The sequence below is a fragment of the Medicago truncatula genome, chromosome 3, assembly GCF_003473485.1.
Source record: "Medicago truncatula cultivar Jemalong A17 chromosome 3, MtrunA17r5.0-ANR, whole genome shotgun sequence".
In the NCBI taxonomy this organism is placed as follows: domain Eukaryota; kingdom Viridiplantae; phylum Streptophyta; class Magnoliopsida; order Fabales; family Fabaceae; genus Medicago; species Medicago truncatula.
In genome coordinates, this window is record NC_053044.1 from 47300950 (window position 1) to 47319153 (window position 18204).

The 18204-nt window shown below is 33.2% G+C and overlaps 1 protein-coding gene across 8 annotated transcripts; it reads left to right on the forward strand.

Annotated features, from left to right (window-relative positions):
• The first annotated feature begins 9250 nt into the window (after positions 1-9250).
• Positions 9251-18111, forward strand: LOC11435032 (zinc finger CCCH domain-containing protein 38). Of its 8 annotated transcripts, none has more exons than XM_024779123.2 (6): positions 9251-9405; positions 10161-12122; positions 12930-13303; positions 14074-15671; positions 15829-16847; positions 17726-18111. In XM_024779123.2, the coding sequence occupies exons 3-6, from the start codon at positions 12969-12971 to the stop codon at positions 17753-17755; spliced, it is 2982 nt and encodes a 993-aa protein (XP_024634891.1). In that variant the 5' UTR covers positions 9251-9405; positions 10161-12122; positions 12930-12968; the 3' UTR covers positions 17756-18111. The 8 variants fall into 8 exon arrangements, with proteins under 8 accessions (XP_024634891.1, XP_024634897.1, XP_024634892.1 ...); XM_024779129.2 differs by having other exon boundaries at positions 14080-15671; XM_024779124.2 differs by having other exon boundaries at positions 10161-11645.
• The last annotated feature ends 93 nt before the right edge of the window (positions 18112-18204 follow it).

The following is an 18204-nucleotide window of genomic DNA, read 5'->3' on the forward strand; positions in this document are numbered from 1 at the left end:
CATTTTTTTGAGAGAAAGAGTTAATGTATCATTGATGAATTATTTTAACGTCAAAGACTATTTTGACTAACAAAATGCACAATCAATGACTATTTTAAAATTTTGATACATTAAGTGACAATTATAGCTACTCCTTACACAATTGAAGACCAAAAATATGATTATCCAATGAATCATTCATATACCATCAACAATCCCTAAAATTTGACAAACCGTATAATATATATTTCATCAACAACATAAACAACCCTACGATTTAAAAATAAAATAAAATTGACAGATGTGAACACATGTTGTGTTGTAGAGGAATCTAGCAACAAATCCGAAGAATGTCGTATTTATTTGTTGGAAATCAAGATTTAAGAGAAGTGAAATTGGGCAGCAAAGAAAATGTTTTGCAATTTTTTTATTTTTTTTTACAAAATAGATGATATTCATTCATTCAAATTGATAGAGTACATCGATATAATGTAAATTTGCTAAAAATAAAAAGAATGAATCTGTGAACAGACTCACAACATCCATGTTAATATCATAAAACGGCAAAGTACAAATGCCTACACATATGATTATATTTAAATCTTCGGAATAACCACGTCTTCGGATCTGCAACGTGGATGACGCCAGAGTTATTGATTGGATCTGCACTGAATCGAAGTTGATCTGACAATCTAAACTGATTAAATACCTGAGAGAAACAAGAAAAACAAACAATGTCGCACAAAATACGACGAACAAACCAACATCGCACGAAGATGACGAAATCACAAAATAAAAAACGAAATAGATGTGAAAATCACTTATTTCAATAAAAGGGAAAGAGAAAAGCGAGTTAGAGGGTGACTTTGGTCAAAAATTGACCCTAAATCACCCATCTTTAGTGAATGAAGGAGAAGAAACTAGGGTTTTGGCGACGACTGACAAGAAAGAAAGGGAAAAGAGAAAAGACGATTTTTACATTGGACGCGAAATTCCAAATGTTTTTGCAACTTTGAAAACTAAAAAAAAAAACCGTAATTGGCAAAATAATTCAATGTTTTGTCATATAAATTCAACCGTTAGAAATATAATTTCCGAAATCCACCCAATTAATTCGTATCTCTCAATTATGTTCAAGGGCAAAACAAAAATTGTAAGGGCGGAAGTTGTCAAAAAAGCACATATCAAAAGTATACATACAAGTAATTATTTTTTTAGGCTAAATTGTTTTTTTTCCCTTAACTATTTAATTAGTATCGGTTTGATCCTCTAACTAAAAATTGATTTATTTTGGTCCCTTAAATTTCTCTCCGTTACACGTTTTGGTCCTTTCTGTAAAACTCCGTTTTCCCAACTTAAAAATTTCATAAACATTTATCAGAGTAAACAACATATAACGGGATATCACACTTATTTTTTTGAAGAAAAAAAGAAGTGTGATATCACACTTCTTAAAAATCTTAAATAGATAAATAATAATGTATCCTTCAACATAAATCATCAACGTAATAGCACCGGATAAAATTCTTCAACATAAATTGTCTTGGCACGCAGGCCTCATAAAAATCATCTCATAAGTTCACTTAAACAACATGAAAACATAGCATATGCACAAAGGAAAGAGAAATAGCCACTAAAGATCCCATCCCGTTACATATCAGAGCAACTTAAGACTCAGTGAAGAAATGCCACTCATGACAGCAAACACAGCAACCTATTCTTGATCACCTGCAAGTTACTCATACGAAGAGCAACATTTCCAAGCAGAAGGGGTGAGATTTCACAAAACAATAATATTAAGCATATAATTCAACAATTATATTTAACAACATAAAAACATCTTATTATTCATCATAGATAATAATATATCATAAATTACTTCGTTAACAATTCATATAAGTAATCACAACTTCATAACTTATCATCTTCGACTCAACAAATGCAACTATGCAACTTAGACCTCTTATATGCATGTGGTACCAATACAGGGCATCAAACCCCCATCGCTATTTGAGTATTAATATACTTCCAGGGCATCAAGCCCCCATCGCTATTTGAGCTAAAGCTCTTTCGTGTTGAGTACAAAGCTCCAGGGCATCAAGCCCCCAACAATGAAATGTTAATGCATGGACTCGACCTCTTAAACATCTTAATTCGACAACCTCTTATATAATCCAATAATTTGGAACATCATTATCTTCATCAACTTAAACCGACTCATGCAGCTTAGTTAAATAACAACAACAACATAGACAGTATACAAAAACAGCATGACATAATAATATCAATTGCAAGTCAACATCATCTTAAATATTCAATTATACTTCAAGTAATGCACATAACATTATATCACAACATAATCAACATCAACACATCTTAAACAGCTTCACAGATTATAATTAACATCCTCGTTAAGTCCCAATACTACCCCAAAGTCAAACTCTCAACAACTCGTGTAACAAAGGTCGCAAAACCTAACAAGACACTCTGTTTCTGGGTCACTCGCGAGGCGAGGGCCTTTGCTCGCTGTGGCGAGTTCAGGTCAGAATTCCACAAGTTTCATTCTACAATCTTTCCAGGTTCAATTGATGGGATAAAACCGAAAGTGCGCGGTCTTACCGAAGTAGTAAAAAGATGAGTATCGTGCCGACAGGGAGTTATGAATTCAATTAACTTTAAATAATGATTAGATTAGAGTTTGAGATTAAAGTTTGAATTTTTAATTTAAAGAAAATAAAAAGATAAAATAAAAGAGGTGTCTTGGGATTATTGTTTTATCTAATTAACAAGTTCTTCACAAACCAAACTATTAAACTTATAACCTTATGTTAGACCTAACTTCTAAAGACAGTTTCTCTTTTGTTCCTCTAGCAACCAAGCCTATTTCGCTGACTTGATTACTATTAGATTTTGGTCCTAAGTTGCAATCAAGCCTATTTTGCTGACTTGATCACAATTTAGAATCCTTGAAGTTCGAAACTATATGTCTCAAAGATTGTAAAGACTATTTCGCTGCCTTTACAATCTTTGTCTAAATTCACTTGTTCGAATATCAAAACTCCACTTTCGTTTTATGAATTGATATTTGAGATGATGGATTAACAATTATCAAACCCTCCACTTTCGTTTCCACAGTTTGATAATGGTTAATTCATGTTAAAACGGTGAATTTAGATTAGAGATTAGGGTTACATAAGATTAAGGTTTAAAGCTTGGTTTGATTAGGATTATGTCATTAGACTTATCCAACAATCCCAAGACAAGAGAAGTCTACTCACTAATGTTCATCGTAGACATGAAGAAGAAGAGAGAAAGCATAAAAGTAAATAACAAGAAAGTAAAGGTGAACTTTTATTCAAAGAAACAATTGTCACTTATTATTTCCGAGAACAAAAAATGAATATTTGTGATGGCTAGCTACTCTATAGCATACATTCGACTTAAAATCTAAGCAATTACATTACTAGAATGTTCCACAAGAAATTGCGGGCTAAAATAGAGTAGCTTAAAATCTAAGCAAAAGCAGCAAAAGTGACTCTGGAGGGTGGCACAGCCGTGCCAATGCTAGCACGGGCCGTGCCAAGCTTCTGACTTTGGGGTAGACATATTTTTGTCTCCGAATCTTCGTATTTTCGTACTGAATCAGCTCAAAGTCTCTTTCTTTTGCTCCAAGACTCAATCCATCCAATATTCGTTCCTGAAATATAATAAAATGCAATTTGTAGTAAACTATCTCAAAAAGGAAATAATACTAATATAAAATAAACTTAAATCTAATTAAAACTAAACTAAATAACATATAAAAATGGATAATAAATGACTCATCATCAATCTCATCCTACATTCTTTCCTAATCATTATTAGACATGCTCAGGCACTCAAAAGCATCTAAGGATCAACTAAAAAGTCAAAATCATGAAATCTTGCATGCTCTCTGGTCAAGCTCGCTAGGCGAGTTCAGCTGCTCGCTATGGCGAGTTACGACGTGCAACCCGCGAGGCGGGGAAAGGTTGCGCGCGTGGCGAGCGATGAAGTTCATCACTCATCGTGGCGAGGATCATGGCTCGGGAGGCGAGCGATGAATGTCGCTACGGGCAGAAGTGCAGTTTTTATGAAAAATCATTAATTCTCATGGTTTTAAGCCTAACATTGATTCCAGAATTCATCATAATCATTATCTAAGGTCTAGGGACAATTTCTACATCAATCTAACAACTTTTCACCGTTTAATCATCAAGTTCTACAATTTTGACCTAATTTCCGATTCCTCTTAAATTCATCCTAAATCATGTTAAACCTAACCATTGAATCACAGACTTAATAGAATTGCAAAGTTAGTCTCACCCTTACCTTAACAATGAAAATCGCAGCCCCTCTAGGTCTTCTCCATTCTCTTGGCTTTTTCTCCCTTTTTCTCTAAAATTGATCGTACGTACAAATGTTTTTCTCTAAACTAGGTTTCCCTATTTATTTATCCTCCATCTATCTTATCTTATTTCTCTTTCTCCCCCAAAACTCTCTAAAATCTCAAAACAACCCCTAAACTCAATATTTATTTTATTTTCAAATCTTATTTTATTAAACATTAAAATAAGTCATAACTCCTCATAAATCACATAAAATCACATCCATCATATAAATCATATAAATCACACATATATTATATAAATATAATATAAACTCATCTTAATAACTTCTAGACTCAATTAAATAATTAAATAATTCAAGGAGGGCGTTACACTTTCCGTCAGTTTAATTAATAAAACGTTAGGGTTTATACAAGTGTCATTTTGTCATTGACTGGAATTTGTATTCATCAATTTTTGGAAAATAGAAATAAAACATTCAATAACGGCAAGAACAAACAATGTTTTTTTGATTGTATTCATCAACTAATCCCATGTAGAAAAAAAAAAAACTTGAAAAACTAGTAAAAAAAAAGGCAAAGGTAGATTTGTTATTGATGTAGAAACAATAACATCAGATTTCATTTATTACAAAGAATAACCCCTTAATCAAATTAAAAAAAAAACCTTGATCAATTTAGTACAAAGAATAACATCAGATTTCATTGACGTAGATTTGTTGCTGTTGTGGGTTCTTCTTCTTCGTTTATTGTTGTTGGTTGTTGTTGCTGCCTTCGTTTAGAAGTGGGGTTGAGAAAGTGATGATTGTTTTGGTTTTCGCGGCGGTACAGTGATGAGGGAGGTAGTCACGGTGGCCAGCATATCGATGGTGACAGCGAGAGGAAAAAGACGGTGATGGTGCGGATCTGAAGCCAGGTTGTTAGATGTTCATGAATTTCTTTGGTAAATTTGGAAAGAGATGGAATTTTGAATTCATTATAAGTTGAGAGGCTAAAGCAATGATTTTTTCAGCATAAGTAATTTTGAATGGGAAAGACACGATGACTATTGATGAATTTGGGAATGGAAGAATAAAAGAGGGGTTAGGGATTTGGGTTGAAGTGAATCAATTGAGAAGGGAGGAATAAAAACGATTTGTTTTGCTGGGTTTTTTTGTATGAGGGTTGATGAAAGTGGATGAGGAAGATGATGAAGAAGTTGAATGAAGCTGATGATTGCATAAATCCTAATGTTATTTTTTTTAATTAAACTAACGGAAATGACCAAAATGTGTAACGGAGAGAAATTTAAAGGACAAAAATAAATCAATTTTTAGTTAGGGGACCAAACCGATACTAATTAAATAGTTAAAGGACCAAAAAAATAATTTAGCATTTTTTATCAAGTAATTTCGTAGTTAAAAATTCACTTGTTGTTCGAAATTCTAACCGTATATATTACAAAACTTAAACTCACGGGAAATACCAGTCAATTATATATATATATATATATATATTTTTTAAAGGATACCAGTCAATTATTTGAAATCTCCTACAAAAAATCTAATTACTTAATTAATTTTTAATATTTTTGATTTTTGAGTGTGCTTAAATCTTGTGCTGAATAGTTCTGAGTCTCACAGTAAACATTCCGCCGTGCGATTAAGATTTTAAAATCGAAAAAAATAATAAAACACGCAATCTTTATACTAACAATTTAGAGTTCTTACAAATAGCCTATTTCAAATTCCTTTCCTCTAAGGATGTCCACCTCATCAAAAGCCTACTTGGCATATGTTCCTAAAATTCCTCCTAATTTTTAATACAAGCTTAATAATTTTAATTATTATTAAAAACCGTTTTTTATTTAACATTAAATTGTACATAAAGTAAATAGTTGGTTACAATCAGATAATGATTAATATAATTACTGTTTCGATTAAAATTTATATTTTACAATAAAAATTTGAACGTTACAAATCAAATAATTATTAATCTAATTAGTATTCAATTAACATTTATATGTAACATTCAAAATTTGGTTGGTTACAAAATTATAATAAATAAATTGAATAAATTATATTTTGAATTTTGGGACGTTACAGTAAGGCATTAACCTACTAATTAAAAAATTAATTGTATTAATTAGTTTTTAAGGTTATATAATTAATTTGTTTGTTACAAAACTATATTACATAATTATTTATAAGATATTATTAAATATTAAATTAAATTTCAAATGTTATGAAGTTAATTTTTTGTACGTTACATGAAATATAATTTAATTGTTTAATGCACGTTTTATAATATTAAAGATGTTGATAATATTAATTTTAGAACGATCAAATTGATAATTAATTTATATTAACCGTTATGGTACTATTTTTCTATATAAATAGTAGAGATTTTGGGTATGAGTACACAACAATCACAAAATATAGTTCTTCGTTTTCTGTTCTTTGGTGCTCTGATATCTATATTCTAAACTATTTCTGTAATTTTTCTATTGCAAAGGAAAATGTCAACGAAACACAACTTCATCTCTAATGTTTCGCCAAGAAAACAATCGTGGACATTGGTTGTGAGGGTTGTTCGTGCTTGGTTTGGTCAAGACTACAAAAATAAAAAACTACCATTTTCCATGGAGTTGGTTCTAATTGATCGAAAGGTACCTTTTTCATATCATTTTTCTTTTTTGTTTTTTTAGTATTTTTTTGTTTAAAGTAGAGTGTTCTCATCTTTTTTATCTAGGGTGATCGAATTGGTGCGTCTATACGAAGAACATTGATCTACAAGTTCAAGAATCAACTCCAAGAGGGAATGGTGTTCACGATTTCCTCATTTAATGTTGCTAGCAACATTGGTTCGTATCGACCATCACGCAACGAATACAAACTGAATTTCACAATCAACACAAAAGTCAAACTATCTAAAACTGTTTTGGTCCCAACAAACGTGTATTCGTTTACACCTGCACCTGATGTTTTCAATGAATCTTACGACAACAACTACTTAGTTGGTAAGTGACTATAATTTTCTTCATGTAGATTATTTTAAATATTATTTTTGCTTACAAAAATAACACAATAATTTATATATTGAATTAATAAAATGTTTTGTTTAATATGATTCAATTGTACGTTATATTCTTTTAATAATAAATAGTAATTTGATCGATATTTTAATGTGTGTTATATATGCAGATGTAATTGGAGTCATGATTGGAGTTGGAGTTGAAAAAGAGTACGAAAGAGATGGTGTAAAAACTAAAATGAATGTCATTGAATTGGATTCAAATGGGTAGGTTTGATTTTTTTTTTTTTTTTTTGTAATTGTAATTTTTCAAGACGGTGTATTATAATATTTTTATTAATATTTGTATAATCTTTGACAATTTTAAATAGGTACGTACCGTTTTAAATGTACTCTTTTTGGAGAGTATGTTGAAGAGCTGAACTCTTTCCTATCTTCCGGTGAATCTCAAAATGTTGTTGTAGCCATTATGTTGACAAAAGTTAAATTGTTTCAAGGTAATAATTTATGACTAGCAATTGTGATTGTTTGTTTATACGAATATATATACTTGATTCATATACTTTTGAATCTTAATGATAGGAAAACCAAATTACTATTCTCCTACATCGGGATTGAATATTATAACTAAAGTATACTTGATTCATATACTTTTGTATCAATCAATAATATTATAACATTTTTTTTTCTTAAGTTATAATATTATTGATTGATACTTTTTATTATAGCTTTCTTAGTGCAATACAAATTCTCCTATATCGGGATTGATCCAATTACCAAATTCATCTCGCATACCTGTAAATGAGTAGTTTCTCTTACTTACTCCTAGGACCACTATTGAGGAGTTGAAGAATGTTAATAAGGTTTTTTTTTATTTTTACAGGTCTATTTTGGTAAAGTTTGCACACCTTTTGGTATAATGTTATTTTGTATGGTGATGCAGGGCACCTCTTTTATTGTCTTAGGAATTTCAATTTTCAATTGAACAAATCGTTTTTGTTGCATGTATTGACACTTCAATAAAAAAAAAATCAGTTTCCATATTTTCAATTTACAATTTACTTATGTCTTAAACTTTACACAAATTCTAAAGTAAATACAAAAATTAAGTTTCCCTAAGTGTGAATAATTAGCGATAACCTATTATTTTAAAAATATTGTTTTCGTGTTTTAAACTTATTTTTTGTTCACAAATATAAAACCAAACATCATTTGTTAATGCTTTTTTTATATTCAAAATTTAACATAAAAATTCATTTTTTTTAATGAAATACAAAATATACATATATTTATGAGGTAAATTTTATTCAAAAATGTGCTTATTTTGATAAATTAAAAAAATAATGTCAATGAATATTATTTATGAAACCAATAAAAATAATAGATGTAACTAAAATTTTGAATTTAGGTTTTTTTTATTTATAATTGCGATCATAGAGATCATTGTGATTAAGTAAAAAATTAATATTTTTATTAAGAGTGAAAAATTAAAACATAGTAATCATATCCATTTGATATATTGAATGACTGACAAACCAAAGCTTATACAAACTCTTACTAATTAGTTAATTTTTTAGAAATATATTAATTATTTATAGTGTTTTTATCTTTTGGATTTAATTGTACTTTTGTTGATTATTTTATCACTCTCACAAAAATAGTCATCTAAAAATTTAACTTTTTGATCTCAATAAATGATTATTTATTGTTCAATTTTAAATACGAAAATAAAATACCACATAACGCGCCAAAATTATGATTGAAAAGAAACAAAAACAATAATATTTAAAGAATCTGTTAAAATTTAAATCATATTAAAAAAATTTAAATAAAATGTATCCCGTGCTTGACACGGGGCGTTACACTAGTTGTTATAACATAGAGAGCAAAGAAGAAAAGGCAAATCCATCGTAGATCTTTGTTGAGGAATCTCTCTCTCTCTCTCTCTCTCTCTCTCTCTCTCTCTAAGCAGCTTCGACATGTCAAAATTCCCCGCCGACATCTAGGGTTTCTATCTCAACGCACTGTTCATCATCACTCTCTCACCTGTAAGTCTTCTCTCAACCTTACTATGTCTTTATCTAGGGTTTACTTTATCTCCCTTAATTTCAATTTTCACTTTCTTTTCAATACCTAATTCACTTTATCCAGAAAAAAAAATCTAATTTAGTTTATCGAAAAAAACCTAATTTTGCTTATCGTTAATTGGTTTTGATGCGTATGTGCTTGAATTTGAATTTGCTGTGGTGATATTCGAATATATATTGCTCGTGTATGAATTCTTAGTGTTATCAATATCGTTTATGCTGAAGATTACTGCGTATCGTATTCGCCTATACTGAAAGGGAACATTGGAGACACGAGAATAAGCATCCGTTCGCAAATTCACAGAAACTTCTCTTCTTCTCATCGCGTGTGCTTTCTTTTAGACTAACAATAACAACAATTTTTGATAAAACTCTTTCTCATCTGTTATTATAACTTATTATCCAGTGAAATCACTGTCTTGTTTTCCGCGATTCCCCACTAATTATTCAACTTATATCCGTGGAAGGAAACTTATTTCGTCACTTCCACCTGTTGACCATACCATTAATGTACTAAAACATTGAACGAAACTTATTATCATCATTATTTTTGAACCCACATTCTTTAGGCTTTGATCCATGAAAACTGGCAGACGTTAGTCATTAGGTAGTTCCATAATTGGGTCGGTGGTCTCCTTCCTATGTGCTTTAGTTCTATGTATCTCAGTAAGAGTACGTTATTCCAAGTGCTAATATGAGATACAATTTTTCTGCAGTAATTTCATGTGATCAATGCGTGGAGGTGTTACCAAGTTCAATCCAAGTAGCTGATATAAAAGTTTCAAACGACACTTGATCCTTCCACAAGAGCAATTTTGGATATTTAACTCACTAATCAATTTGATATTGGATAGTTTTGAAAGGGAGAATCCTTCAATAAATTCCAAATTCCAATAGTCTTGGAAGGCGGAATCCTTCAATATATTTCAATTTGAATAAACCACCGGCTAGTTCAATGACAGGAAATGACGTGTCATCTTATCTATTAAGTTTTACCTGACTCATTAGTGTCCTTTGTGCATCAAGAAAAGAATTGGAGAAAATCAATGCAATACACATTGCAGCTTTGATCTGAATTTAAGTGGCCAATTTTTGAGTGCTTCGAAAATCGAAAGAGATGCATCAAATCCTAGATGTTGTAAAAATGCTGTACAAATGCCTTTACATCACAAATATAGATCTTTCGGTGTTTGAAGAATATACATAGGCTTTGGAAGAACTAGACTTGTGTATTTGTCTGACTGAAGATGAAAAGCATCTTTGTTATCTTCTTGCTCAAATAAACTTGACATCAGTTTTCCTGCCCTGGCATATGCCCTCATTATTAATACACCTACCAGTTGTGTGTGGCCAGGAAGAGTCTCCATCTGATTTGAGACTTGCAAGCCAGTGGCATCGCTAAAGGTTTATGTATTTAGTAGGTTTTTGCATTCATTAAGAAATGCTTAGATTGAGTTTGATGTATCATATAAGAAAAATATGATTGCGAGCAGTAAACAGTATCAGAGGTGTTTGGTATTATGGCCAAAGCTTGTTATCCCAATTCAACCTCACAAAACTATCTTCTCATGAGTCAATTTATAGGACACCCATTCAACCTCTACTCTTTGTCTCTCAAACTACTGCAATTGCTGTGCTATTTAGATCCTCTTTCCATGTTAATCCGGTGTCATCTGTGAATTATTCATACTCGAGTTCTCCCATTGGTAGTGGTGAGGTTCATTTGGAAGTTGATTTCAAGGCTTTTTTTTTTTTTTTACCTCAGATGTGATTTAATTGGCTCGAGGACATGGAGAAAAAAGGATAACTTGGTGCTGCAGAGACCGTCCCACGTGTTGCAGGGAACAAAGATTACGAAAAATGTGGCATGGAAATCTAAAGCTTCACTCTAGGCTGTGTTATTGGAGGTCATGCATAGCTATGTTTTTTTATTTGTTTTTGCCTCCTTGGCTAAAGTCCAGCCTCCATTTCCTGTGGAAGGTGGATTTGTTCTGCTGCAATGTAGAAGGCAGTACTCCCTTCTCCCTCCTCTTAACATATTTAATTCTAAGTAAATGGGAAGTTTCGTTATGATTAATATATTTGTATTTGATAGGAAAAATCTTGGAGATTGAATCACTGCTGACTACAGAGAAAATTAATTAAAAATAAAATAAAGTAAGATTAAAGCTCAATATCTGGTCCCAAACTCAGCTGAAAAGGTGAAAGAAACTCCTCCTCCCCAGACTAACCATCCTGTTTGGAAAATCCCCACAAATCTATTTTCTTTATAACTTATTTTCCTGCAATAGGAATTAATCCCCACTTTTCCGTGAGAATAAACTTGCAAAAGTGTTTTGGGCCTAATTTTGATATTTGTGTCTGCGGTCTATCATATAGTTTTATTTTTTATTAGGATAACAATGACTAAACACACTCCTTTTTACTATGAGGCCTTATATTTTTTGGGTTTTATTATTGGGTGATATGCCCTGATGCGCTCTCTCCTCCTTATTGACTAATCTTATCGCGGTATTGGAAGAATCTTTGGGTGACTCTTTATAAATCTGGTTTGACTCTTATGGTTTCACTCTTGCTTGCTTTGAATGAAATCTTCCACCTCCAAATTTTGGATTTTATCTCTGACCTTACTTGAAGGTGGAAAATGGAACATGGAAAGCAGGGAGGGTAAATGAAAGGTTGCAATTTTTCCTCATTTTGGATAATGAACGGGTTGAAAATTAATTTCAATTCTATTGCATAGTAGAACTGAAATTCAAGGAACATAAATATTTATGATCAATGGCCAGTTGCTCATTAATAGTTTTTAGCCAAAATATATTAAGATAATAGTGCAGACAAAATTTGTAAAATCCATCCGCATTTTTAGCATGAAATCATTACAAGGTTTTGTAATTATTCAAAATGCCATCCGTATTGTTTGTACTATTGGCATTGCGTCTGCGTCAAAACAACACCTGATTTTGATGAAATCGTAAATACAAAAATTGGTTGGATAAAATGTGCCTCTTAAGTTAGAAGTTGCATGTTGATTTATTCCCTTAATAAAATTTATATTTTACCCCTTTTCTTATCTTTCTAGCACGTTCGACCTACGTGGTCTATAGAACAGACACACTTGTGTTTTTGGTGCTAGTTGAAAACCCTGTTGGTTGTTCCTTATATGAATTCATCCAATCTGTCTGCTGTACTCTATGAAATTGGATTGATTCTAGCATAGAATTTGAAAAAACAACGTAATATTTTTCTCCTCATTACATTATATCCATATGAAATGTATAGAACTTGCAGCGAATTGGTTCTTTATGGGATAGATGTTTTTCTTTGCTGCTTGTTTTTTTTTCTTTCTTTTTTTCTATTGATGCTTCTTGTGTATTCTTTCCTAGTTTTTCTTGTATCTTCTAGTCTCGTGTACAAAAATTAGTTGAAGAATGAGGATAGATTTCTGGTTTCTTTTGATTTATTATTTTTTGTTGTTAATTCAGAGCACACTGCATTATTCAAAGAGAAGCTCTATTGTTGACATGAGTGGAACTGGCAGAAAGCACTCTTCAAAGTGGGATTTGAGTGATGAGCACAAATTTTCACCTGGTAGCAAGCAAATGCGGTCTGGACGGTCCTCTGCAGATGTTGCTGGTAGCAATAGTTCAGAATGGGCTTATTTGGAAGGAAATGATAAATTAAGACCTGTTACGGGATTTTCATCAAAGGAATCTTATTATGGAGGCAGAGGTTCAAATGAGGACGATGCTATGCATAAAGACCATAGAGTTTTTAATTCAAGAAGAGAATGGGACACTGATGGAAGTTACAGCAGGAACATGAGACACAGTCAGTCCCCTAAAAATGATTGGAGCAGGTAAGTCTGGTTTTATTTTCTGAATATTGATATTGATGGAAACTTAATAATTTTTTCTTCATATTATACTGATGGTTTGTTGTGGGAGCATGACTTTAGACAAACTTTATTGTGTATATTTTAATATAGCAATGTTCAGAAAGACCAAAAGTGTACACCTTTTTTTTCTTTTTTCTAAAGAACTTGCACTTTACTGGAGGAGCTGTGCACAGCCATTGGATACTTCATGAAAGATTATGTGATAGTCACGTGACATCTATTTGATCTGGACATCACACATCTAGTGATCTTATGTTCAAATTCACTATGTAAGAATTGTAGAAATTTTATATCTTAGTAAAAGAATGAGATTACAAGGAAATATATAAACTATACTCAAACGGGCTTATGGGCCCAATACGTCAAACCTAGCAGTCTAACAGTTATATCTTCAACTAAAACAACAGTTTTATCTTCTGGAGTACAGCTCAGTAGGTGCAGTTTTAAAGATACAATTTATCTTTTATCTATTATGCCATGTTCTGCTTCTATTATGCCATGTCTATATTTGTGTTGAAGAGCTTTTTCTTAACTAGTATTTGTTTTAGTTGAGTACATCCACAAGCTAGTTTATATTTTTGCCGCGGTATTCATTGTTTTCAAGTTATGTCATTATTTCCACTGTTGAATATATTGATGATAATATTATGGCCGTTGTTGTAATATTTCTTGATGCAGTTATTTTTTTTGTTTTAATTACATGTCTTTACTTGGATTTTGATCATTGTCAGGAACAGTCGGAGCCGGAGTCGGAGCCCTCCTCGTGGTTTCAGGTGGGATTCAGGAGTTGATGGTAGAAAAAGGACGAGGGTTGGAGGATCAACACGACCGTGCAGAGATTTTGCTGTTGGAAAATGTAGAAGAGGCAGTCATTGCAATTTTCTGCATCATGATAACCAAAATCGTGAGAATAGTTGGGAAGGTAGGCCCAGGGAAGATGGAGCTCCCAGATACTCTGCTACCCATGAGAGTGTTGACCATTCTCTTAAGAGGGGTAGATCTAATGAAGCTTGTATAAATTTTGCAAAAGGCAGTTGTAGAATGGGAGCATCTTGCAAGTTTGTGCATGATTACGATTCTGATGGATATGGTAAAGTTTCTATGGATGAGTTCACTAGAGAACGGGATGATGAAGCTCTCAGATATCCTGCTACCCATGAGAGCAGGGACCATTCTCTTAAGAGTGGTAGATCTAATGAATTCATTAGAGAAAGGGAAGATGGAGCTCGCAGATATCCTGCTACCCATGAGAGCAGGGACCATTCTCTTAAGAGTGGTAGATCTAATGAATTCACTAGAGAAAGGGAAAATGGAGGTCCCAGATATCCTGCTACCTACGAGAGCAGGGACCATTCTCCTAAGAGTGGTAGATCTAATGAATTCACTAGTGAAAGGGAAGATGGAGCTCCCAGATATCCTACTACCCATGAGAGCAGGGACTATTCTCTTAAGAGTGGTAGATCTAATGAATTCACTAGTGAAAGGGAAGATGGAGCTCCCAGATATCCTACTACCCACGAGAGCAGGGACTATTCTCTTAAGAGCGGTAGATCTAATGATGAATATGGCAAAGTTTTTATGGATGAATTCACTAGAGAAAGAGAAGTTGGCAGAAGGCACAGAGATAATTCTTTTGAGCACGGTGGCCGGCATGTGCCTAACCGCACTATTGATGCTCCTTGCAAATTTTTTGCTAGTGGAAATTGTCGAAATGGTAAACATTGTAGGTTTTCTCACGATACGCAAGCATGTAGGAGCCCTATTAGAAGATTAAGGGATGATAGATGGACAAGAAATCCAAGTAGAGATCATCAAATGTTGGATAGACGAAAATTGAGTGACTCCATCAGTCCAAATAAAAGGCTAAGAGATGATAGGTGGGGTTCAGATAGTGACATGGCTGATCCAGATAGAGTCGAGGACAGTCCAAAGCGGAATGATACAGTTTCTGGCTCTGATGCAGCAAAGCTGATTGAGAATAAAAATGGAAATGTAGGTGCCACAGAGCCAGAATTTACTGATTTGCCTATAACGGATGGATGGGGGCATGGTTTAGATAAGAGCGGGCTGCATGCTAAACCACCAATTTTGAGTGATAAGAAGGAAGCTGATATTTGGATAGCAGAAAATACTGGTGCCAACATGCATGGTTCCCAGTCAATAGGTACAACGGACATTTGGCCGGGTGATGCAGAAATGTCTCCTGATTGGAATTATAGGATGGGATCTTCCAGCCATATGGAAGAACATAAACAGAAGGAACATGATGTAAGCCAGGGTGGTACATATCTAGCTATCTCTGAACACAACGGAATACAACTTGCTCCAGGTAAACACGTGCTTGATCTTCCTGTAACTGTGCAGCCCTTGTAAATTTAACACAATTTAACAAGTATAATGTTTTTTCATTGAAATGCGATGATAAATGTGAAGTAGATCTGCAGATTCTCACACAGACCTAATACTTTCTACTGGTGTTTTTCTAGGACAAAACATCAATCAGAATACAGACAATGTAAATCCTTTGCATACTTCCAGCTACCATGCAGTTGGACAAAGTCAAGTGGATGTTCCCATTCTTTCTTCAAGAGAAGGCATTGTTGATGCTATACACAGCCAGGAAGTATCTACTGAGCAAAAGTACACCGGAGAACCAAATATTATGGATTCAGGCTTATCACAAGTTAGTTCAATAAATCCTCCAGTTCAAAACGTAGTAAGCAATGAACAGCTTGCTCAACTCACGAATCTCTCAGCCTCTCTGGCTCATATCCTTGGTGCAGGTCAGCAGCTGCCGCAGCTATATGCTGCTTTAAATTCTCATGAATTGAAGGACAGTCCTTCCCAAGCAAAAACTCAAGTGCCTGCAATGCCTGTTTCAATCACATGCATCAAGCCAGATCCTGCCGTTGAACTCCCAAAACAGTATGATCCAATGAATGATAGTATTGAGCAAAAGAATGCTGATGCAAGTGGTGTACCCCCAGCCATTCCTCCAAGTAAAACTATTGCTGAAGTAGAAATTCTGTCACAGTTGTCTACCCCAGGAAGAGAAAACTTTGGTAATTCAATTAAGGGCGCCTCCTCAGAACATGTCAAGAGTGATAATCTAATCCATTTGCAGCCTGGTCAAAACACGGTGGTCAATAAGGATAACAATGAAGAGGTAGCTAGGGAAAGGAAAAATTCTCAAGATGGTCATAAAAGTACCAAAGAGAACGGTCCTCAAAACATGGACCAAAATGCTGGACCTGATGATGCCAAGCAAACAAAGGAAATGAAAGGATCACGTGCATTTAAATTTGCATTGGCTGAGTTTGTTAAGGAGCTTCTGAAACCAACTTGGAAAGAAGGTAAAATCACTAAAGAAGATTATAAAACTATTGTGAAGAAAGTTGTTGATAAAGTAACGGGTACCATCCAGGAGGCCAATATTCCGCAGACACAAGAAAAAATTGACCAATATTTGTCATTTTCAAAACCAAAGCTTAACAAACTTGTACAGGTCAGTCAGTGGTCTTAACATATTGCCATTTTGTTTTTGAAGAATTCCAAGTCATCTACTTTTTCTTTTGAAATGTAAAAGTGAATTTAGATGAAACTCCGGAAATCGTTGAAGTTTTTGAAAGCATAATCTTGATGTTATGGGATTGGGCACTTGCTGAAAAATGGGATAAAATTTGAGCAGAGAAATGTGCTTGCCCAAGATTTATATATGTAGATAAATTCAACCGTCACACTTCCTGAAAACAATAGAAGTAGTTTTCGCTTAGTTTGATGATCTTTTTTCAATTGAACCCTTGTTGCTATCTAGGAATGTAAATCATATGAGAGAAAGAAAGATATCTTCTACTGTTTAAAAAATGATGATCCAGTTTAGATAAGTTAACATGTGTGAAAAAGACTTGTAGTTGTAGAAGTATTTATGTGGGTATACCAAATAAAGGATGGTCCAATTATTACACTATGGCGTTTGATCCATGCATATACAGGGAAAAGGCTTTGCTGCTGCTGTTTGCTAATAAATTTACCCAATTTCTTAATTTTCATCCAGTCTGGTTATTTTGCCAATTCAACAAAATCTCACGGCACTTTATTTTCTCTATTAAGAACAACAAATTTAAATTGAACTTTGACTTTTCATTTTCAACTAATTGATCTTAATTCTGAGCTCTATGTTTTACTGTAATTGTTGCTAAGGTGTAGATTTATATATTTCAAATGTCTGAGCTGTATTTAGCCGTTACAGATTTATGTTAGCTTCTGAATCTACATTTACGTTTGGGACATTGGTCACCGTTTGATTGGGTGTGCAGCTATGACTATTGTTACTTGTTGCCTTTCCATAATTTCCTACAATAACTCTCCTCTTTTTTGTTGCAGGCATATGTGGAAAAGGTTCAGAAGGGTTAGTGCAATTATAGAAATTTGGCTGCCAAGGCTGTTTATTCTCTTCAATGTGTACTCTTCCTATTACTTGGATTTGTTTTGCCCTTTGTTTGCGTATCTTGTTCCTTTTCTTTGCATCTCTTGCGTACGTTTAAGAGCTTTATATTTTGGCTTTAGTTTTTCTTCATTGTTGCGGGATAAAATGTTGGTTATATGTATTCTAAACCATTAGTTTGTAACCTAAATGTTAGGCAATTGCAGTGGGTTTTTCTTTTCAAAATCAGTTTTTATTGTAATAGTAGTAGACAGCCGTTTTTTTCTTTCGTTTCTGAAACAGAGACATGGATGAAAGCAAATGATCATGAGGCTTTTAGATTGGATTGGATGCTGATTCTTTCAAGCTTTTGGGTGGCCCTCAAAAGGAAAGTCTCATTTGTCAATAGTCTGGTTGTGTGGCAGTCTTTCTATCTAGT